This window comes from Bos mutus, chromosome 29, assembly GCF_027580195.1.
Source record: "Bos mutus isolate GX-2022 chromosome 29, NWIPB_WYAK_1.1, whole genome shotgun sequence".
Taxonomy (NCBI): domain Eukaryota; kingdom Metazoa; phylum Chordata; class Mammalia; order Artiodactyla; family Bovidae; genus Bos; species Bos mutus.
In genome coordinates, this window is record NC_091645.1 from 18,215,164 (window position 1) to 18,239,457 (window position 24,294).

The following is a 24,294-nucleotide window of genomic DNA, read 5'->3' on the forward strand; positions in this document are numbered from 1 at the left end:
TATTCCCCTTTACCTATTTCCTCCACCAAGTACCGAAGCATCCAAGTACTGCTTTTCAGACTCTTCTGTTGACTATGATGGCTACTCCATTTCTTCTAAGAGATTCTTGTCCACAGTAGCAGATATAATGGTCATCTGAGTTAAATACACCTATTCCAATGCAAGAAAATTAGAGATTCCAAGGGAACATTTCATGCAAAGATGGGCTCAATAAAGAGAAATGGTATGGACCTAACAGAAGCAGGAGATGTTAAAAAGAGGCGACAAGAATACAAAAAAGATCTTCAGAATGCAGATAAGCATGATGATGTGATCACTCATCTAGAGCCAGACATCCTGGAATGAGAAGTCAAGTTGGCCTTAGGAAGCATCACTACAAACAAAGCTAGGGAGGTGATGGAATTCCAGTTGAGCTCTTTCAAATCCTGAAAGATGATGCTATGAAAGTGCTGCACTCCATATGTCAGCAAATTTGGAAAACTCAGCAGTGGCCAGAGGACTGGAAAAGGTCAGATTGCATTCCAATCCCAAAGAAAGGCAATGCCAAAGAATGCTCAGACTACCGCACAATTGCACTCATCTCACACACTAGCAAAGCAATGCTCAAAATTCTTCAAGCCAGGCTTCAACAGTATGTGAACCGTAAACTTGCAGATGTTCAAGCTGGATTTAGAAAAGGCAGAGGAACCAGAGATCAAATTGCTAACACCTGTTGGATCATCGAAAAAGCAAGAAAGTTCCAGAAAAACATCTCAGTTCAGTTCAGTCCAGTCGCTTAGTCGTGTCCGACTCTTTGCAACCCCATGGACTGCAGCACGCCAGGCTTCCTGTCCATCACCAACTCCCAGAGTTTACTCAAACTCATGTCCATTGAGTCAGTGATGCCATCCAACCATCTCATCCTCTGTCGTCCCCTTCTCCTCCTGCCTTCAGTCTTTTCCAGTATCAGTGTCTTTTCAGATGAATGAAAAGTGGCCAAAGTATTGGAGTTTCAGCTTCAACATCAGTGGCCCAAGTATTGGAGTTTCAGCTTCAACATCAGTGGCCCAAGTATTGGAGTTTCAGCTTCAACATCAGTCCTTCCAGTGAATATTCAGGACTGATTTCCTTTAGGATGAACTGGTTGGATCTCCTTGCAGTCCAAGGGTTTCTCTCAAGAGTCTTCTCCAGCACCACAGTTCAAAAGCATCAATTCTTCAGCACTCAGCTTTCTTCATAGTCCAACTCTCACATCCATACATGACTACTGGAAAAAATCATACTCTTGACTAGACGTACCTTTGGTGACAAAGTAATGTTTCTTCTTTTTAATATGCTGTCTAGGTTGGTCAAGTTGAACAGTTCTATGAAGACCTACAAGACCTTTTAAACTAACACCCCAAAAAGATGTCTTTTTCATTATAGGGGACTGGAATGCAAAAGTAGAAAGTCAAGAAACACCTGGAGTAACAGGCAAATTTGGCCTTGGAATACGGAATGAAGCAGGGCAAAGACTAATAGAGTTTTGCCAAGAGAACGCATTGGTCATAACAAACACCATCTTCCAACAACACAAGAGAAGACTCTACACATGGACACCACCAGATGGTCAACACCGAAATCAGATTGATTATATTCTTTGCAGCCAAAGATGGAGAAGCTCTATACAGTCAGCAAAAACAAGACCAGGAGCTGACTGTGGCTCAGATCATGAACTCCTTATTACCAAATTCAGACTTAAATTGAAGAAAGTAGGGAAAACCACTAGACCATTCAGGTATGATGTAAATCAAATCCCTTATGATTATACAGTGGAAGTGAGAAATAGATTTAAGGGACTAGATCTGATAGAGTGCCTGATGAACTATGGAATGAGGTTCATGACATTATACAGGAGACAGGGATGAAGGCCATCTCTGTGGAAAAGAAATGCAAAAAAGCAAAATGGCTGTCTGAGGAGGCCTTACAAATAGCTGTGAAAAGAAAAGAAGCGAAAAGCAAAGGAGAAAAGGAAAGATATAAGCATCTGAATGCAGAGTTCCAAAGAATAGCAAGAAGAAATAAGAAAGCCTTCCTCAGCAATCGATGCAAAGAAATAGAAAAACAACAGAATGGGAAAGATTAGAGATCTTTTCAAGAAAATTAGAGATACCAAGGGAACATTTCATGCAAAGATGGGCTCAATAAAGGACAGAAATGGTATGGACCTAACAGAAGCAGAAGTTATTAAGAAAAGGTGGCAAGAATACACAGAAGAACTGTACAAAAAAGATCTTCACGACCCAGATAATCACGATGGTGTGATCACTGACCTAGAGCCAGACATCCTGGAATGTGAAGTCAAGTGGGCCTTAGAAAGCATCACTATGAACAAAGCTAGTGGAGGTGATAGAATTCCAGTTGAGCTATTTCAAATCTTGAAAGATGACGCTGTGAAAGTGCTGCACCCAATATGCCAGCACATTGGGAAAACTCAGCAGTGGCCACAGGACTGGAAAAGGTCAGTTTTCATTCCAATCTCAAAGAAAGGCAATGCCAAAGAAAGTTCAAACTACCGCACAATTGCACTCATCTCACATGCTAGTAACGTAATGCTCAAAATTCTCCAAGCCAGGCTTCAGCAATACATGAACTGTGAACTTCCTGATGTTCAAGCTGGATTTAGAAAAGGCAGAGGAACCAGAGATCAAATTGCCAACATCTGCTGGATCATGGAAAAAGCAAGAGAGTTCCAGAAAAACATCTATTTCTGCTTTGTTGACTACACCAAAGCCTTTGACTGTGTGGATCACAATAAACTGTGGAGAATTTTCAAGCAATGGAAATACCAAACCACCTGACCGGCCTCCTGATAGATCTGTGTGCAGGTCAAGAAGCAACAGTTAGAACTGGACATGGAACAACAGACTGGTTCCATATCAGGAAAGAAGTATATCAAGGCTGTATGTTGTCACTCTGCTTATTTAACTTGTATGCAGAGTACATCATGAGAAATGCTGGACTGGATGAAGCACAACTGGAATCAAGATCACTGGGAAGAATATCAGTAACTTCAGATATGCAGATGACACCACACTTAATGGAAGAAAGTGAAGAACTAAAGAGCCTCTTGTTGAAAGTTAAAGAAGAGAGTGAAAAAGTTGTCTTAAAACTCAACATTCAGAAAGCTAAAATCATGGCATCTGGTCCCATCACTTCATAGCGAATAGATGGGGAAACAGTGGAAACAGCAACAGAGTGTATTTTGGAGGGCCCCAAAATCACTGCAGATGGTGACTGCAGCCTTGAAATGAAAAGACACTTGCTGTTGAAAGATAAGTTATGACCAACCTAGATAGCATATTAAAAAGCAGAGACATTACTTTGCCAACAGAGGTCCATCTAGTCAAGGCTATGGTTTTTCCAGTGTTCATGTACAGATGTGAGTTGGACTATAAACAAAGCTGAGCACTGAAGAATTGATGCTTTGAACTGTGGTGTTGGAGAAGACTCTTGAGAGTCCCTTGGAAAGCAAAGAGATCCAACCAGTCCATCCTAAAGGAAATCAGTCCTGAATATTCATTGGAAGGACTGTTGCGGAAGCTTTGGCCACCTGATGGGAAGAACTGTCTCATTAGAAAAGACTCTGATTCTGGGAAAGATTGAAGGCAGGCAGAGAAGGGGAAAACAGAGGATGAGATGTTTGGATGGCATCACTGACTCAATGGGCATGAATTTGAGTAAACTCTGGGAAGTGATGGACATGGAGGCCTGGCATGCTGCAGTCTATGGCTTTGCAAAGAGTCAGACAAGACTGAGCAACTGAACTGAACTGAATCTCTGGCTTTGTGGACTGTGTTTGCATTTCAAGAATATGATAGGGTGATAACTTTAAGCCTTTTCCTAGGAATGTTTTTGTTCGTTCAGGATCAGAATTTTAAAAAGATATTTTATCAAGGCAGCTTCTTTAATGGCATATGCAAAAAATCCTAATATTTAAATGTCAAAAGATACCTTCCCATCTTGGCCATTTTAGGGTAAGATTCTTTCAGTTCTCAGTTAAATAAGTACTTGCAAATATTGGCTCCATACCAATTGGCTCCATGTTCATGAATCAACTGGGAATTCCAGTAGGTCACTGCCTGTCTGAGAGACGATAGGCTTTAGAAACCAAATTTCCCATTTTATTTTGGCTTTATTTTAGCATACAATGCAAATCTTTCCAATTTCTTAGCCCCTATATAGCCAATTGTTAGCAAATAAGGTGATCAGACATAGACAAGACAAATAGGGCCAAAAATAAAACTAGAAGCCAGAACCCCAGGATATTAACCCTGGTTTAGATTATCTCAGTACCCAAAACATTTTGTATTGTATCTATTAGTGTGGGCCTCTATCCCGTGATTCTGCCAAATTCACACCAGCAGGACCTCTAACCCATGATGTAGACAATTTAGGCACAGGTAAATTTTAATGGGGCTTCCTTGGTAATTTTTAGCGAACTTACTCACGCAAAAGTGTCTTTCAGACCCAGAAACTATTTCTTCATTGCAAAGCAAAATTATGTGCCAAAGGTCAATGGTCCCATGCCCAGGAAATTCCAGGGAGTGGTCCCTGGACCCAATGGACCAGGCAGCTGCTTGGGCTTATCCAGCTGTTGGGCTCATTGAGCTTGCTTGCTCAATACCAGAAAGCCACTAATAAACCATGAGCAAAAAGTCCATCTGCACTTACCTCCTAACTGACTACCAAATTTGTTACAGAATTAGGTTTATTTGCCTGATACATAGGAAACCAAACACTAAGATGCTGAGGTTTGTAACAGAGACTAAATCTCAGAGCTGGGAAAATAAATCTCAAATCCAGCTTCCTGAAAGTGTGGGGCTTCAGATGTTTATGGGATAAAGAAGTAGGGTGGTCTTGCATGGGAAAAGGTGATCAGAGGTGTGGAAAAGGTGAGGTAACTGGTATTCTGTATAGATGTATCTGAGTTACATTCTTCTTCATGGGATACATGTTCATAAATGGAGGCAGTTTAGCATGATCATATGGTTAATTTTGTGGTCTTTTGAAGTCAAAAGGTTACCCACTGGACACTTGTACATGCGCAGTTTTAGGGTTGGTGGTCCTAAATAGTCAAGCTGGCTCAAATTGGACAAGAGCTGACTCTTAAGTTCCTAAGCTATGTGAAGCTTGAAGAGTATCCGTTCTGCAAGAAGTAATTAAGGAAACTTGCTCATTGAAGGCAGGCTATAAGCAGAGAGTTTTTAAAAACAAGATGTTCCCTTATCTGCTGATCTGTAAGACAAGCTTAAGAATTTCTGTTACTCACCAGTTTCTGGTAATCTTATGGTGCATAGTTTCAGGGTGGCTTTTTTTTTTTTTAACCCTATGGGACATGTTTTCAATTTTAATTCTTAGATGTTTAACACAATCAGTTGTGTGGCTCAATATGTGATCGCTGTTGATAAATGCTCCATTTTCATTGGAAAAGAATATACATACTGCAAATATTGAGTACAGTATTCTATAAATGGTAAAACTAGCTTATTAGTAGTTGTTAAATCTTAAGAATTCTTACAGAATTTTTGTTTGCTTATTATATCCTTTATTGAGAGAAGTGTGCTAAATCTCCCAGTATTATTGTGAACTTGTGTATATTTCCTCTAGAGGCTAGGTGATTGGATGCATATATATGAAAAATGATTTTTTTAAAAATCATTTTTCATCATTATGTTCTTTGTTTTTTTTTTTTTGTTGTTTCTTTTTTTTAAATTTTATTTTATTTTTAAACTTTACATAATTGTATTAGTTTTGCCAAATATCAAAATGAATCTGCCACAGGTATACATGTGTTCCCCATCCTGAACCCTCCTCCTCCTCCCTCCCACACCATCCCTCCGGTCGTCCCAGTGCACTAGCCCCAAGCATCCAGTATCGTGCATCGAACCTGGACTGGCAACTCGTTTCTTACATGATATTTTACATGTTTCAATGTCATTCTCCCAAATCTTCCCACCCTCTTCCTCTCCCACAGAGTCCATAAGACTGTTCTATACATCAGTGTCTCTTTTGCTGTCTCATACACAGGGTTATTGTTACCATCTTTCTAAATTCCATATATATGCGTTAGTATACTATATTTATGTTTTTCCTTCTGGCTTACTTCACTCTGTATAATAGGCTCCAGTTTCATCCACCTCATTAGAACTGATTCAAATGTATTCTTTTTAATGGCTGAGTAATACTCCATTGTGTATATGTACCACAGCTTTCTTATCCATTCATCTGCTGATGGACATCTAGGTTGCTTCCATGTCTTGGCTATTATAAACAGTGCTGCGATGAACATTGGGGTACACGTGTCTCTTTCCCTTCTGGTTTCCTCAGTGTGTATGCCCAGCAGTGGGATTGCTGGATCATAAGGCAGACATACAGATGGCTAACAAACACATGAAAAGATGCTCAACATCACTCATTATCAGAGAAATGCAAATCAAAACCACTATGAGGTACCATTTCACGCCAGTCAGAATGGCTGCAATCCAAATGTCTACAAGCAATAAATGCTGGAGAGGGTGTGGAGAAAAGGGAACCCTCTTACACTGTTGGTGGGAATGCAAACTAGTACAGCCACTATGGAGAACACTGTGGAGATTCCTTATTTCTTTTAATAGAAGTTACCTGTCTTTCTACTTTTGAATAGCTGAAAAGATCTTTATTTCACTATCTTTTTTAGAACTCTTTTTGCAGAGTGCTAAATTCTGTTTAAACATTTTATAAAAGAATTTCTTCAGTTCTTTAAAGATGTTACTCTACTGTTTTCTGGATTCACATTTTTTTTTTTTTAAAGAGAACTCTTTTTTTTTTTTTTCTTGATAGAATGTACAAGAGTCATTCTTTGAGATTTTCTTTTTATCAGTGTTTTTAAGCATCTTGATTCAGATGTATTTTATTTTTTGTATGTGCCTTTTCTACGGGTTTTGTGGTGCTTCCTGGTCTGTGGGTTTATAATTTTCTTCAATTTTGGAAGATAGTAATTTGCTCTTCAAATATTTTTTGTCCCTTACTTTGTCCCTCCTCTCTTTCAGCAACTCCAGTCACGTTTATATTAGAATGCTTAAAGTTGTTCTGCAAGTCACAGTTTCTCTTCTTTTTTTCAAATTCTCAAGCTTCTAATCTTTTTTCTACAGTTCCCTTTTAATCTTAGCAGTGCATTTTTCATCTCACAGGTTATATCTTTCATTTCTAGAAGTTCAGTCTACATCTTTTTAAAGAATTATTTTGCAAAGAATAAGTATTATAAATATAAGTGAAATAAATAGCACTTGTTGAAATTTCCAACAAATATTATGTATTTCCTTCAACTATACACCTTCTTCTGCTGTCTTGAACATGGGATACAATTGTAATGATACTTTAATGTCCTTGCCTACTAAGTCTGTCATTTGAGACGTTTCTGAGTTGTTGTTGATTGATTTTTTCTTATTTATGGATTGTGAATTTTGCTTTATTATTTTTTTAATTATTTATTTATTTTTGGCTCTACTGGGTCTTTGTTGTTGCCTGGGCTTTTCTATAGTTGTGACAGGCAGGGGCTACTCTCTGGTTGCAGTATGCAGGTTTCTCACTCTCTCTCTCTCCTTCTTTTTTTTGGGGGGGGGGGGAGGTGGCCTCTCTTGTTGCAAAAAATGGGCTGTAGGTTGCGTGGGCTTCACTGCCTGTGGCTTCTGGACTCTAGAGCACTGGTTCAATAGTTGTGGCATACAGGATTTGTTGCTTGATGGCATGTGGGATCTTCCTGGTTCAGGGATCAAACCCATATCACCTGCAATAGCAGGTGGATTCTTTACACTGAGCCAGCGTGGAGGCCTCTATCAGGAAAAATCCTGATAATTTTCATTGGGTGCTAGGCATTGTGAATTTTGCTTTGTTGTCTGCATTTTATATTAAAAAAGTATTCTTGATCTTGTTCCATAACTTATGTAACCTGGAAATATTTTCATTATTTTGAAACTTACCTTTAAGTTTGTCTGGTTAGACCATAGCAGCCTTTGATGTAGGCTTAATTTTTTTTCCCCACCACCAAGGCAATACCCATCTGAGTATGCTACGTGGTACTGTAGGTATTATAAGGTTTTGCTCCTCTGGTGGAAATAACAACTCTTCTCAGAGTTGGTACTGTGACCCTTTGGAGATTTTCTCATCACCTCCTTTTATGCAGTTCTCTCCCTGTCCTCAGGTAATTTCTTTGCAAGTGTGTATTGATTAGTATACAGCCAGAGACTCTGGAGACACCCAGGAGGTACCCTTATTTCCACCAATTCCAATTTCTTTCTGCTCATTTCTAGAATATTGCCAGACTTCACTATATTCTCACACCCTGTGCTTCATCCTGGAAGCTCAATAGAGATTGTAAATGGAGCATTAAAACACGTACTTCCTGTTTCCCCTCTCAAGGATTACTGTCCTTCACTGTCTACTATATACTATATGAAACATTTTGTTACATATTTTGCCTAGTTTTTAAATCACTTAATGTGAGAGTATTACCCTAGGCCCTCTTATATCATTTTAACCTGAAGTGGACATTCAGACTATTTGCTTTTTGCTACAACATTGGAATGCCTTTCCGAAAAAACAAATGGAGCACAAAGAAAGATACCAGGGGCAGAGATAATTGCCTGGAATAAGATCTCTAAGACTATTTTTGTTTCATTAAAAGAAAGTGAAAGTGAAGTTGCTCAGTCGTGTCCAGCTCTTTGCAACCACATGGACTGTAGCCTAACCAGGCTCCTCTGTCCATGGAATTATCCAGGCAAGAGTATTGAAGTGGGTTGCCATTTTCTTCTCCAGGCGGCCTTCCCAACCCAGGGATCAAACCTGGATCTCCCACATTGCAGGCAGACACTTTACCATATGAGCCACCAGGGAAGCCACGTTTCATTAAAAATTTTCCCCAAATCCATACATTCTCTGAAAGTTCATATGTCTGAGAGCCTTATCTGAGCACAGAAGGATGAGAAAACGCAGTACTAACGTCTAGATGTCCTTAATATCTGGTTATTGTTGTTTTGCTGGTAAGAAAGCCCTTGTTAGTGAAATGCCATCTCCAACTTCTTGAAACATCATTAAAATAAGGGGAAGCACCCTTCTTTGTTCTTTTCTTCTTGGTGGTTGGATTGGAATGATAGACACACCTTTAGCAGCCATTTTGTACCCTGAGGAGCCATGTGTTGTAGTGGAATAGCAAACTGAAAGATGTCTGGGTTCTAAAGTACCAAATAATTTCTTCTTTAAACCTTTGAAATTTTTTTGTTGGCAAAAGCAAAAATAAACTTATTTCAGCCATTGCTATTCTGAATATTCCATAATTCTTAATTGAAGCTCACTCTAGAAAAGCCACATGTGGGAGGAAAAAGAAGGGGCAGATACTTGTGTGTCTGAGGAACTCATTAGTCAAGGGTGATATTTTTTCATATACTTCAACCATGTCTCTAAGATCTCAGGTTATATCAAGATCATTGTTGTTGTTTTTCAGTTGCTAGGTTGTGTCTGACTCTTTGTGACCCCATGGACTGCAGCACGCCAGGCTTCTCTGTCCTTCACTATCTCCTGGAGTTGGCTCAAGTCATGTCCTTTGAGTCGGTGATGCCATCCAACCATCTTGTCCTCTGTTGCCCAGTTCTCCTCCTGCCCTCTAACTTTCCCAACATCAGGGTCTGTTCGAATGACTCAGCTTTTCACATCAGGTGGCCAAAGTATTGGAACTCCAGCTTCAGGATCAGTCCTTCCAGTGAATAGTTTAGGATTGGCTGGTTTGATCTCCTTTCAATCAAGGGACTCTCAAGAGTCTTCTCCAGCACCACAGTTTGAAAGCATCAATTCTTCCTTGCTCAGCCTTCGTTATGGTCCAGCTATCACATCCGTACATGACTACTGGAAAAACCGTAGCTTTGACTGTATGGACCGTTGTCAGCAAAGTGATGTCTCTGCTTTTTAATAGACTGTCTAGGTTGGCCATAGCTTTCTTTCCAAGGTGGAAGTGTGTTAATTTCTTGGCTGCAGTCACTCTCCCTGGTGATTTTGCAGCCCAGGAAAATAAAATCTGTCACCGTTTCCACTTTTTCCCCTTCTGTTTGCCATGAAGTGATGGGACTAGGTGCCATGATTTTAATTTTCTGACTGTTGAGTTTTAAGCCAGCGTTTTCACTCTCCTCTTTCACCCTCATCAAGAGGCTCTTTAGTTCCTCTTAACTTTCTGCCATTAGAATGGTAACATCTGCATATCTGAGTTTGTTGAAATTTCTTCTGGAAATCTTGATTCCAGCTTGTATTTCATCCAGCCTGGCATTTCTCATGATGTACTCTGCATATAAACTAAATAAACAGGGTGACAATATGCAGCCTTAATGTACTCCTTTCAAGAACATACTATTGTTTTAATAACACATTCATATATATTATCTAGTTTGAATTTTTTCAGCATCTATTAGTTAGCTAGGGTAGAGAACATGGTACCATTATAACAGTGAAAAAGCTAAACTTTGAATGGTGCAGTATCTGCAATAAACACTCACCTAGTTAGTAGGAAAGATAGGATGAAACTCTGCTCTTCTACATCAAATCCAGTTCATCTTCCTAGATTATGATCTTTTGAAAGATCTCTCCATTATTGATGGAATTTTCTGTAGAATAGTGGGGGTATGAAACATGAAGAAGCTACTGGAGTCTGACTATTTTATTTACTATTTCAGCAAAAGGGTGAACCATGGATGATATTAACAGGACTGAGACTGGAAATGAAGAGACAGGAAGATGGAAAAACTTTAATTCTTGGATTAAATACTACTTCAACTATGAATGCTATATGACTTTCCTTAATGGCTGCTACAGTTGCAAATGGGAAGCCCAACAGAAGAAAAAAGCTAAACGTCCACTCTGCTGCTGCTCTTTGGTATATGAGTCGGGAGGGAGATGGACCACACTTTCTTAGATATGGGAAAGTGTGTATTCTCTCCTTGAGAGAAGTGCTATATAGTGTGCATGTCTCTGTGTGTGTATGTCTACATACACAGTCATGCATCATGTTTAATGGGTCAAAAATAACTTTATTTAGAAGGTGTAAAGTGATCAGAATTAGACAGGGAAAGAATGGAGGATGGCAGAAGAAATGATATTGGAGGAGTCAAAGGGCTTAGTATATTTTAGGTGGAGTGGAGGATATGAATGGAGAAGTGATGGGAAGTGAATGTAAAGAGAGAATGGAACAGATGTTGTGTGGTTTTAAGAATTTGACGTCTGCCATGTAGGAAATAGTCCCTAAATTAAGATCGGGGTAAAAAAGAATCCCTAAAGATTTTAAGCTTCTAATGTTGCCCACGCTGTGTTTTGGAATGGTTTCATATGGAAGATGCAAAAAAAGGTACAAGAGTAATGCAGGAGATGTTTTTGCCTTCAAAGAGAAAGCAACAGCAATATTCAAGGAAAAGCTGATGGTGTCCTGGATTAGCATAGTAATGGCAAAAGCGGAGAAGAGCAAATCGATTGAACAGATACTTATTACTTAAGGATGATGTACTAAGTGATAAGAGAGCTATACAGAAGGACATAGAGTGAAAGAAGGGAGGATTCCTGGGAAGGATGCCATTGGAAGAGGAAGTGTGGTATAATGGAAAAAATCCCTGAACCAGAGCCTGAGACAATGTTTTAGTCCTTGTTCCGTCTCTGCCCTTGGGCTGGTTTTGTGCTATCTCTGAGACCTTTTACAGATAGGGAATTAAACTACATAATTCTCAAAGTCCTTAGATAATTCTCAAAGCCCTATTTCTGCTCAGGAGAAGGAGTCTAGCATATAGCAAAAGAGAAAATTCCTTGTGTTCTAGGGAAAGACTGCCTGGATTAAATTTATGGCTTCATCACTGACTATCTCCAAACTAGAGCTTAACTACTGTGGGACCTTGGGCCAGTTGCCTAACATTCCAGGGATTGGTTCCTCACTTGAATAATAGAGATGGTAGCAACAGTAACCACCAATTGGGTTTGTTGTGAGGAGAGAAGTGTTATGTGGAAACTTAAAATTGGGCTCAACACAATACTTAAAACTGGACTCAGCACACAATTAGCACTCAATAAATATTAGCTATCATTTTGCTGTTCTTGGAGTCACTGACTTGTGAAGTCATCTTCCACTTATAGGAATGATGGTGTAGGGGATTCTAGGTGGAGGAATTCAGGTGGTCAGAAGTCCAGAGATAGAGAAATATAGTGGTGTTTAGGGAAACATGAATTTCCAGTGTTGAATTTATGAGCAGATAAGGTGATAAATGATAAGTGATCAGGTCAGAAAGGAATGTTTTAATAAAATTTTAAGGCATCTTTATGTCAAGTTAAAATGTTTGAACTTTGTTCTGTAAACAATGGGGAGCCTTTAAACATTTTTGAGCGAGTGTGGCAACAGTGAGAATCAAAATAAGGACATTTGTTTATGCAACAAGAACAAGTTCATTGAATGTGCTCCACAGTGAGTAAGACCACTAAGGCTTCTGGCCTTCCTGTGGCTTGTATTGTAGTGGGATGAGTTAGGTAATAAACAGTAATGAAGAAAGATGGTTTCATATAGTGATAAGAGCTTTGAATATAATACATAGGAAAATGGGAGCATGGTTGAGAAGACTGCTTTGAAGCAATGTCATGTGAACAATCTCTTAAATGTAAAAATCAAATCAGCCTTGTATACATGTTGGGGCAGAAATATTCCAGACAGGGGAACCAGGAAGTGCAAAACTCTTAGGAATTAAGGAGCCTCCTGATGAGGGTGAAAGAGGAGAATAAAAAGCTGGCTTAAAACTCAACATTCAAAAAAAGAAGATTATGGCATGTGGTCCCATCACTCCATGGCAAATAGATGGGGGGAAAATGGAAACAGTGACAGACTTTATTTTCTTGTGCTCCAAAATTACTGCAGACGGTGACTGCAACCTTGAAATTAAAAAACACCTGCTCCTTGGGGAAAAAAAGCTATGACAAACCTACACAGTGTATTAAAAAAGCGGAGACATCTCTTTGCCGACAAAGGTCTGTATAGTCAAAACTGTTTTTCCAGTAGTCTTGTATGGATGTGAGATTTGGACCATAAAGATGGCTGGGCACTGAAGAACTGATACTTCTGAACTGTGGTACTGGAGAAGACTCTTGAGAGTCCCTTGGACAGCAGGGAAATCAAACCAGTCAATCCTAAAGGAAATCAACCCTGAATATTCATTAGAAGGACTTATGCTGATGCTCCAATACTTGGTCACCTGATGCAAAGACCCGAGTCAATGCAAAAGACCCTGGTGGTGGGAAAGATTGAGGGCAGGAGGAGAAGGGAACAACAGAGGATGAGATGGTTGGATGGCATCATCAACTTGATGGACTTAAGTTTGCACAAACTCCAGGAGATAGTGAAGCACAGGGAAGCTTGGTGTACTGCAGTCCAAGAAGTCACAAAGAGTAGGACATGATTGAGCAACTGAACAACAAAGGAACAGATCTGATCATGTTCTATAAACATAAAGAAGACCAGTATGTCTGGAGTTCAATAATGGAGTTAGTATGTAGAATGGGATGAGGTCAGGGATGGGCAAGACTTGATCATGTAAGACCTTTGGGCCATGGCAGGCAGTTGGGATGATATTCTTGTACAGTGGGCTGCTCTGGGAGGGTTGTAAGTAGGGGAGTGACTATGTGATACATATTTTTTAAAGTCCACACATGATTTGTGTAGAGGGTGAGTATACTCCGAGTCAAAACCTGTTCTCTTTATATTTTTACTCCAGAAGTGGTGGTTTAGTGCCTTGTTGCCTATACCTCTCACCATTTTGAAGAACTCTGTTTTCCATTTTGTTTCCTTATTCTTAGTGCTCACAATAACTGTGTAATTTGTACAGGGCAGGGATTATTCTATACATTTTTAATAGTTTGGATGCAGTGTCCCAGTGAGGCAGGATTTCTCATTCTTCTGATACAGTCATAGTCCTGGGAAGAGTTTGACAGTGTATTGTTCGGCTAGTTTGTGATACAATTTTCAGTGCAGGGGTTGTCTTCAGGGTTCAGTTTGTATACGTTTGCAGAAAGATCATTTCCATCTTGGTTTTGAGCTCACAGATCCAGGCTGTTTCCCTGCTTGGATGTGTGACCTTGAGTCATTTAACCTAACCTCTCTGAGTTTTAACTCTTTATTCTACAAAATGAGATCAACAATACCTAACTTGTATAACTCGTATATGAGAATTAAAGTAAATGTAAGTAATTTGTGAAGTCCCTAGCATTATAGCTACTGGAAAAAAATGATTTATTCCCTAACCTAATGCTCTTCTCCCCCAAATGTGGGTGGATAAGTGACTATTCATTAGTGAACTGATGAATAATGAATGAATGAATTACTCAGTGAATGAACATACATTTGGTACATGGAGAGGTAGATGAATCAACAGATGATTGTTGAGAGACCATGATTGGGAATACATAGAAGTGTAATGAAATTTCCTTTTCCTCAAAGAAGAAACTGTGACATCAGATATAAACATATACACACAAAACTTTAGTTCAGGATAATGTTATAAATAAAATTTTGTAAAATTCCATAGGGTTAACAGAATACAGTGGTCTCTCCAGTCAGGGGAGGGTAATGCTACACTTTAACTATGTAGACCTTTGAGGAGTATAAACAGATGTTGCAGAAGTACCATAAATAAATGGAGTTAAATAAGATTTCCTTCTGTCTCTTCCCAGAGAGAGCGATTATTTTACCCATGGCTGATTATGTCATTTTGCTTGTCTGTGCTTTTATTTTTCACATGGATAGAAACTTCAAATGAATTCAATGGCTTTGACTGGTGAGTTTCACTTTTTGTATTTTTATTTGTGTAAGGCTCTTTGGTATAATTACAACATGTATCTTACTTCAGGCTGAAAAGATCTGGTTACATAAGAGGGAGGGTGGACAAAGTTGTATTTTTTGCATCTCGTGGATGGGAGGCCTGACTCTAGGGAAGCGTAAGCATACTCAGCACCCTCAGCTACTATACTACTTCCCTTCCACCTGTGCTCACTCTCACTCTTAGACCAAATCTGGCTCAGGGGGAAGCTTTCTCTGTGCTTCCAGTGTCCCCAGTCCTTCTATTCAGATGACCCTCTGATACCTTGTTCCTCAACTTCTTGATCTGGGTTACCGATGTCTACACTAGTTGGTCTTCATGATCTCTGTCCATGAACCCTGATATCTGTCTCACCTCCAGCCTCTTACTCCTTCTCTGTCCTTACAGGGCTTCCTGAAACTCTAAAAACAGGTATGATATGTGATCTGAGCACCCTTCTGGCCAAACTCTTACTCCAAGACAACTCTCAGTTCTTCCAGCTTCTCTAGCCTTGATTGTTATATATCTTACCCATTATTTGGTGTGTGATGGGGAAAGGGGTCTGTTTAAGTATGAGGCTTTTTAAAAATGTTATTTATTGTTTTTGTTCAGTTGCTAAGTCATGTCTGATTCTTTGTGACCCCATGGACTGCAGCATGCCAGGATTCCCTGTCCTTCACTATATCTCAGAGTTTGCTCAAACTCATGTCCACTGAGTCAGTGATACCATCCAACCATCTCATCCCCTGTCACCCATTTCTCCTCCTACTCTCAACCTTTCCCAGCATCAGAGTTTTTTTCAATGAGTTGACTCTTCGCATCAGGTTGCCAAAGTATTAGAGCTTCAACATAAATCCTTCCAATGAATATTCAGGGTTGATTTCCTTTAGGATATCTGGTTTGAACTCCTTGTTTTCCAGGGGACTCTCAAGATTCTTCTCCAACACCACAGTTCAAAAGCATCAATTCTTTGGTGCTCAGCCTTATTTATTGTCCAACTCTCATATCCATACATGACTGCTGGAAAAACCCTAGCTTTCACTATATGGACCTTTGTCGGTGAAGTGATGTCTCTGCTTTTTAATATACTGTCTAGGTTTGTCATGACAATTCTTCCAAGAAGCTAGCATCTTTTAATTTCATGGTTGTAGTCACTATCCACATTGATTTTGGAACCCAAGAAAATGAAATCTGACATTAATTTCCACATTTTCTTCATCTATTTGCCAAGAAGTGATAAGACCAGATGCCATGATCTTCATTTTTTGAATGTTGAGTTTTAAGCCGGCTTTTTCACTCTCCTCTTTTGCCCTCATCAAGAGACTCTTTAGTTCCTCTTCACTTTTTGCCATTAAAATGATGTCATCTGCATATCTGAGGTTGTTGATATTTTTCCCAGCAATCTTGATTCTTGGGTCTGTTTAGGGCTGTTTTTTGCTGCTGCTGTTGTTTTTGGCATTTCTTTTGGTTAGTCTTGTTAAAGGTTTGTCATTTTGCTTATCTTTTTGAAAAACTAAATTTTAGTTTTGTTGATTTTGTTATTGTTTTCCTGTTCTTTATTTCACTTATTTACCAAGTGAATTGGCCCTTGAATGGAGCAAAGGCATTGACAAAAGATGAAAGACATTGCTGCGCAGCCAGAACTGTATCCTATCAATCTTACTCCTAGTTTTCTCCTAGAAGAACTTTTAATAATTTACCAGATTTCTTGTCATTGGGGAAGAAGAAATACTTTTATGGGATTCCTGGACACTGACTGTGAACTTTCTGAAATGTATAACTGGAGATATAAAATCCTGCTATGATTCCTTAGTAAGAGTAGGAACTTTTGAGTATTAGGTGGTCAATAGAATTCTGGTTCAGACCCATATCTTCATTGGGCATAGTGGGTCCCTAGACCACCCTGTGGTTATTTCTCTAGTTCTGCAGTGCATACTCCAATAAACATACTCAAAATCATTCATAATCCCCACAGCAATGCTCCATCATCAAATAGATGTGAATATAAGAGTGAACTCCCCCTGATCCTAAAGCCACAGTAGGTTTCATAGGTAGTTCCATGGCTGCCAGGGCAAATTACCACAAATTGAGTGACACCAAAGAATACCATTTCTTATCTCACAGTTTTGTTGGTCAGAAGTGAGGTATGACCTGAGTACTCAAGGTGCTTAGCTGGCCTGTGCTTTTAACTGGGGCTCTGAGTGAGACTCACTCCCAGGTTTATTTAAGTTGTTGGCAGAATCCAGTTTCTTCTGGTTGTTGAAATGAAGTGCTCGTTCATTAGTGATTGTCAGATGGGGGTTCTCAGCTTCTAGCTTGTGACCTTCTCTATCTTCAAATCTAACAGTGGTGTTTTAGCTCCTTCTCATGCTTCAGATTTCTCTGATTTCTCCTTTCTCATGTCTCTGACATCCTTTTCTGCCTTCTTTACTTATTTTAAGAGCTCATGTGACTGCACTGGATTCAATCTGATAATCCAGAATAATCTTCCTACTTTAAAGGCAGCTGAATAGTAACCTTAATTGAAAATGTTCCTCTTATAGTCTAACATAACATCATCACTAGTGACACCAGAGGACAAAGATATGTATTATGTATTATATATATATATATATATTTCCCAGACCCTGATGCAGGGAAAGATTGAAGGCAGAAGAAGAGGGGGACAAGAGGATGAGGTGGTTGGATGGTATTACCACTTCAATGGACATGAACTTGGGCAAACTCCAGGAGATAGTGAAGGATAGAGAGGCCAGGCATGTTGCAGTCTGTGGGGTCATAAGAGCTGGACATGACTTAGAGACTGAACAACAACATACAGATATATGTGTGTATATATATATACACATATATATGTATTCAAATGATATATATGAATAAAATGTATGTTTATAATATATATGATATGTAAGAGATATATATATATATGAATTTTTTTCTTATCCCATTTCTCTGTCATTGAAAATAAGATGTGTGACTAGTAGTTAATCTTATATACTAGTACTTAAATTAGAGGCATAAACGTCATCCAGTGATCAACTGTCAGAGCATATGTAACAACCTTCTCTAGCATTTTCTGTGATAGCATAAGGTCTAATTCCAACAGTGAGTATTTCTCTGAATCATCCCAGAACAATCCAATATTTTTTAATCATTTTGGAAATTCTTAGGCTTTATCTTGGAGAAGGAAATGGCACCCCACTCCAGTACTCTTGCCTGGAAAATCCCATGGACAGGGGAGCCTGGTGGGCTGCTGTCTATGGGGTTGCACAGAGTTGGACACGACTGAATGCCTTCACTTTCAGTTTTCACTTTCATGCATTGGAGAAGGAAATGGCAACCCACTTCAGTGTTCTTGCCTGGAGAATCCCAGGGACGAGGGAGCCTGGTAGGCTGCCGTCTATGGGGTCGCACAGAGTTGGACCCAACTGAGGCCACTTAGCAGCAGCAGCAGTAGGCTTTATCTTTCATTTTTCTTTTAAAACTATTTTTAAAGTATCTGCTTATTTATTTTTGGCTTTGTTGAGTCTTTGTTGCTGCATGTGGGCTTTTTTTCTAGTTGTGATGAGCAGGGGCTACTCACAGTAGTTTCAGTGCACAGACTTCTCATTCTGGTGCTTCTCATATTATGGAACATAGACTCTAGGATGTGTGGGTTTTAATGGTTGCAGCATGTGGGCTCACTAGTGTGGCTTATGAGCTTAGCTGCCCCATCTCCTGTGGGATCTTCCCGGATAAAGTGTTGAACCCGTGTCTTCTGCATTGGCAGGTGGATCTTTACCACTGAGCCACCAGCAAAGCCTTCATCCCATTTTTGACTGCTTCTCCTTTTGAAACGTTAGTTTCATGTGTGTTAGGCCTTTTCTCTTCTTCCCATAAGTGTCATATTCTTTCTTCTGTACTTTTCATGTTTTTTGTGTGTCTCTGTTTCCTTCTTGATATTTGTCTCCTGACTTGGTTTTTTGCTAAACAAATTATTTTGGCTGTGTTTTATCTGCTATTAAATTTGTTCACTGCATTCTTAATTTTTCTTGCTGTATTTTCCTTTGTAGAATTCTTAATTGGTTCTCTTTTTAATAGGTCTCTGTGCTTTGTCACTCAGTTCAACTCTTTGTGACCCCATGAACTCTAGCCCACCAGGCTCCTTTATCCATGGGATCCTCCAGGCAAGAATATTGAAGTGGGTTGCCATGCCCTCCTCCAGGGGATCTTCTCAACCCAGGGATCGAACCCAGGTCTCCCACATTGCAGGTCTCCCACAATTTTTCCTTTGCCAGCAGTACTCAGCGGGCAGATGGGACCTTCACCTGTTTGATGGGAGAATTTGGAAATGACCTAATATTAAATATTTACATGCAAATGAAAATAGATAAGAAGGCCATTATGTTGATGAGGGGAGAAAATAATGTGGCTAGAGAAATTATTAGAAAAGATAGAGGTACCATTGAAGGCAAAACCAAACTTTTCTTTCTCATTTGGAATATAAAGTCAATATTGCTGCTGGATAAGTCATGTAATTAATTCTTTGGCTGTCTTTAGACTGCTTTATGTCTTTCCTACATGTTTTTTTCCCCTGTATTTCATTTTTTGATTATTACTCTGCTTGTATATAAACATTCTATTCTTGTTATATGGATATGAGTCCTTTATCTCTCTGAAGATCTTGAATATATTTTTTATTGTTCTTTTCTGATTGTTATCTTAATTATATTTTTGTGCAAGTTATTGTATTAGTTGGCATTATTAGGTTAATTTGGTAACATCACTTACACATTTTCTGATTCCTGGCTGTGAGATCATGTTTTAGAGGATACTCTTCCCAGTGTCTTGATCTGGGATCAGCCTTGCTAGGTTGACTGCTTGTCTAACTTTTTCTCTTGGCATGTCTTCTCACCCCTGACCAAAGAGATTTTTTTCTTATATTTAATGTAGTAATATGTTCAATAATCAATATTTTATATCATTAAAACATAATTTCTCTAGGTCTCATAAGGAGAGGAAATAATTTCTGTTATCTTGAAATGAAGAATCTAAATTCTATGACATATAATATTTAGAGTAATTATAACATTGTTTAACTTAAATCAGTTTATTAGCAATTTTAACTTACAAACTACTTTAGTAATGAGGAGGACTACAAATCTCTTACACAAGATATAGATGTTAATATAGTGGCTTGCTATTATGTAAGAGAACATATTTATAAGGACAAGGAATCTGCCAAATTGTCATGTATTAGCTATATGAAGGCAGTGAACTTATGGATGACTTTTTCTCTTTTGATATTCCATAATTTCTGCATTTTATTTTTTTTTAAAGAGTATATATTTTTTGAGTCTTTATTCTAAATAACTTTAAAAAGCATACAAGTTGTACAGAATCCTATTAATGTACCTGATTGTAGAGCAAAATTAAAACTTCTCAACTAAATACCTGCAAAGGGTAATTATTCCCAAATTGCTCCTCTTCTTATTCCCCTGTTTTCTTATGCCTCATCTAGTCCAGTCTTATCCCCTATCCTTGGCAGAGATACTACTAACTTCTTTATTTTAGAAATTGAAACACATTTCTGCAGGGTTGTTTTCCTAGGTACAGGAGTCTGGTTCTTTTGGTCCATTGTCTTGCTGAGTTTCCTTGGGATCCTGGCTGCCTACACAACATTGCTACTGGTGAGTAATGTTTCCCATTTTTCCCATTCCCTTCCTGAGTAGTCTCATGAGGTGCTCTGTCTGTGGTATGGTTCCCAGTTGGTGCTGGGAGCCCTCAGATCACTCTTCGCAGAGTCTGGGTTTTCATCAGCCACTTAAATATTAGGCAGGAGGGATAGAGGGGTAAAAAGGGTTGTGCTGTTAGAGGGTGTGTCTTTTCATTTTGATCCTTTGAAAGGGCGGCAGAACATCCTTTTTCTCTTCCTGTGTTTCATGGCTTATTTTCTGATTCATTCAGTGTTGTCATTTTAGACACCTGCATCTTCACATGGCAATACACTTATTCATTGGACTACTCATTTCATAGCCCATTTCTTGAGGATCAGTCTTTCTGGATCTTACAAATTATCTAGTGAGTTAAACCTGTTCTGCTCTTCAAATGCTAATCCCCTAATCTGGTGCAAATTACATTTTAGCAAATGTATTTAGGTAATAGAGACCCTGCCTGTTTCCTGACATAGTAGTGTTGTGTAGTGTGAGATATATGATAGAGTGATAGAGTAGTGTCATGTAGTGTGAGAAATGTAGGCCAGGCAGCAGAGGAGTCTTCAGAACTGGAAAGCTTATGGGAGACTAACTTTTAGGTAACTAGAGTTTTTCAGTGCCCACTTACACATAGGACATGTATATCTTTCTCTGGTTTAATAATTTCTTGTCTCCTCTGATTTCCTCTCTGATACTAAAGAACCCAACCTGCACACGAGTTGACATTTGCATTAATTTTCTTTCAGCAAAATATATTATATGAGTGACAAGTACTTAGGTTACAGAGATCATTAATTTTTCTTTCAGCAAAATATATTATATGAGTGATAAGTACTTAGGTTACAGAGATCAAAAACGTTTGGTTTCTGTTTTCATACAGGGCACTTCAGAGATAAGTATGAGAAATAAAGTTACAGTTGTCCTTAATTCAATGAGTATAGAATCTAGCAGGGAACTAGGACATAGACACCACTCCAGTACTCTTGCTTGGAAAATCCCATGGGCGGAGGAGCCTGGTAGGCTGCAGTCTATGGGGTCGCTGAGGGTTGGACATGACTAAGTGACTTCACTTTCACTTTTCACTTTCATGCATTGGAGAAGGAAATGGCAACCCACTTCAGTGTTCTTGCCTGGAGAATCCCAGGGATGGTGGAGCCTGGTGGGCTACCGTCTATGGGGTCGCACAGAGTTGGACATGACTGAAGCGACTTAGCAGCAGCAGCAACAGCAGCAGCAGGACATAGACAAAAGTAAGGAACAAAGAGCATTATAATTGTCATTCAGTTCAGTTCAGCCCAGTCACTCAGTTGTGTCTGACTCTTTGCGACCCCATGAATCGCAGCACGCCAGGCCTCCCTGTCCATCACCAACTCCCAGAGTTCACTCCAACTCATGTCCATCGAGTCGGTGATGCCATCCAGCCATCTCATCCTCTGTTGTCCCCTTCTCCTCTTGCCCCCAATCCCTCCCAGCATCATTTTCCAATGAGTCAACTCTTTGCATGAGGTGGCCAAAGTATTGGAGTTTCAGCTTCAGCATCAGTCCTTCCAATGAACACCCAGGACTGATCTTTAAGATGGACTGGTTGGATCTCCTTGCAGTCCAAGGGACTCTCAAGAGTCTTCTCCTACACCACAGTTCAAAAGCATCAATTCTTTGGCGCTCAGCTTTCTTCACAGTCCAACTCTCACATCCATACATGACCACAGGAAAAACCATAGCCTTGACTAGACGGACCTTTGTTGGCAAAGTAATGTCTCTGCTTTTGAATATGCTATCTAAGTTAGTCATAACTTTCCTTCCAAGGAGTAAGCATCTTTTAATTTCATGGCTGCAATCACTATCTGCAGTGATTTTGGAGCCCAGAAAAATAAAGTCTGACACTGTTTCCACTGTTTCCCCATCTATCTGCCATGAAGTGATGGGACCAGATGCCATGATCTTCGTTTTCTGAATGTTGAGCTTTAAGCCAACTTTTTCACTCTCCGCTTTCACTTTCATCAAGAGGCTTTTGAGTTCCTCTTCACTTTCTGCCATAAGGGTGGTGTCATCTGCATATCTGAGGTTATTAATATTTCTCCCAGCAATCTTGATTCCAGCTTGTGCTTCTTCCAGCCCAGCGTTTCTCATGATGTACTCTGCGTAGAAGTTAAATAAGTAGGATGACAATATACAGCCTTGATGTACTCCTTTTCCTATTTGGAACCAGTCTGTTGTTCCATGTCCAGTTCTAACTGTTGCTTCCTGACCTGCATACAGGTTTCTCAAGAGGCAAGTCAGGTGGTCTGGTATTCCCATCTCTTTCAGAATTTTCCACAGTTTATTGTGATCCATACAGTCAAAGGCTTTGTCATTAGAGGGTCCTAAATAAAGTTCTGCCTGGGTACTGAGAAGGAAAAGTTAACTTCCAGCCAGCAAGATTAGGTGAGACTTCTTGGAAGAGGTGGCACAGGAGGGGGATCTTGAAGGGATGTTAGATTTAGACGTGTTTATGGGGATGGAGGAAAAAAGTTCCAGAACATGGGGGTATCATGACAAAGTCAGGAAGACAGACATACATACAGTTTGACTAGATAAGATGGAGGTATCAGTGAAGGTGGTGATTTAGTCGCTAAGTTGTGTTTGACTCTTGCAACCCCATGGACTGTAGCCTGCCAGGCTCCTTTGTCCATCGGGTTCTCCAGGCAAGAATACTGGAGTAGGTTGCCATTTCCTTCTCCAGAAGAATCAGTACTGTTAACATATAAGGTGTAATGAAGAATAATGTGGAATATGGCTAAAGCAATAGGATTTTCAAAGATTTTGGAAGGCCTGAAAAATAGGCCAAGACATTTAGCATTAATTAGATTTCTAGTTAGGATAATCATTCTCAAAGTCATTGTATGGAGAATGTATGTAGACAGAGATTAGTAAGAAACTTTTTAATGAGGAAGATATGGATGAATGATGTGCTTTGGTCCACCAAACTGTACTTCACTCATACACAATAAACATAAAATGGTATAGGTAACTTCTAAGATGGAATTGCAGTGTCTAGTAAGCTATATATTTTAACAAGCTTCTACTCTATCCTACCTCTTTTTGGATACAGTGGTAGCAACAGAGGAGACCAGGTTTCTATTTATCTTTCAGTTATTTGTAACCTTAATCAAGTCACATAACTCTTCTAATTCTCAGTTTTTTTTCTTTCAATTGAGAGTGATAATATTTAATAAAATGGTATTTTATAGGGCCTACAAGTGAAAGTGTTAGTTCTTTAGTCATGTTCAACTCTTGGCAACCCCATGGACTGTAGCCCTCCAGGCACCTCTGTCCATTGGGATTCTCCAGGCAAGAATACTGGAGTGTATTGCCTCACCCTCCTCCAGGGCCTCTTCCCAACCCAGGGATTGAACCCAGGTCTCCCACATTGCAGGCAGGTTCTGTACTGTCTGAGCCACTAGGGAAGCCCAAGGTCTTGTCTGGGACCTAAACTCAGGACCTCTTGTGCTGGAAGCAAGAACCATACTTCATAGACCAACCAGCTCGCCTGTATTGTACATTGGTAAAGTACAAATAAAATCATATCCATAAAATTATTTAAAAAGGTGAGTGTCTTATGCACTCAAACTCTCTTTAATATCCTTAGCATCTAAAGACTCCAGTTTTCAGTCTCCATCTGCACACTGACTTGATGATTGCATAGACTTGGATTCGAATCTAAGATTTATTGACTAATACCAATGTTAACAACTGTGGTTAAC

The 24,294-nt window shown here is 39.4% G+C and overlaps 1 protein-coding gene across 1 annotated transcript in view; it reads left to right on the forward strand.

Annotated features, from left to right (window-relative positions):
* Positions 1 to 14,763: 14,763 nt before the first annotated feature.
* Positions 14,764 to 24,294, forward strand: part of LOC102276646 (glycerophosphodiester phosphodiesterase domain-containing protein 4) — a 110,227-nt gene continuing 100,696 nt past the window's right edge. Inside the window, exons 1-2 of the mRNA XM_070365018.1 lie at positions 14,764 to 14,837; positions 20,434 to 20,527. Coding sequence (XP_070221119.1) covers positions 14,764 to 14,837; positions 20,434 to 20,527 — 168 coding nt within the window. The remainder of the gene's footprint in view (positions 14,838 to 20,433; positions 20,528 to 24,294) is intronic.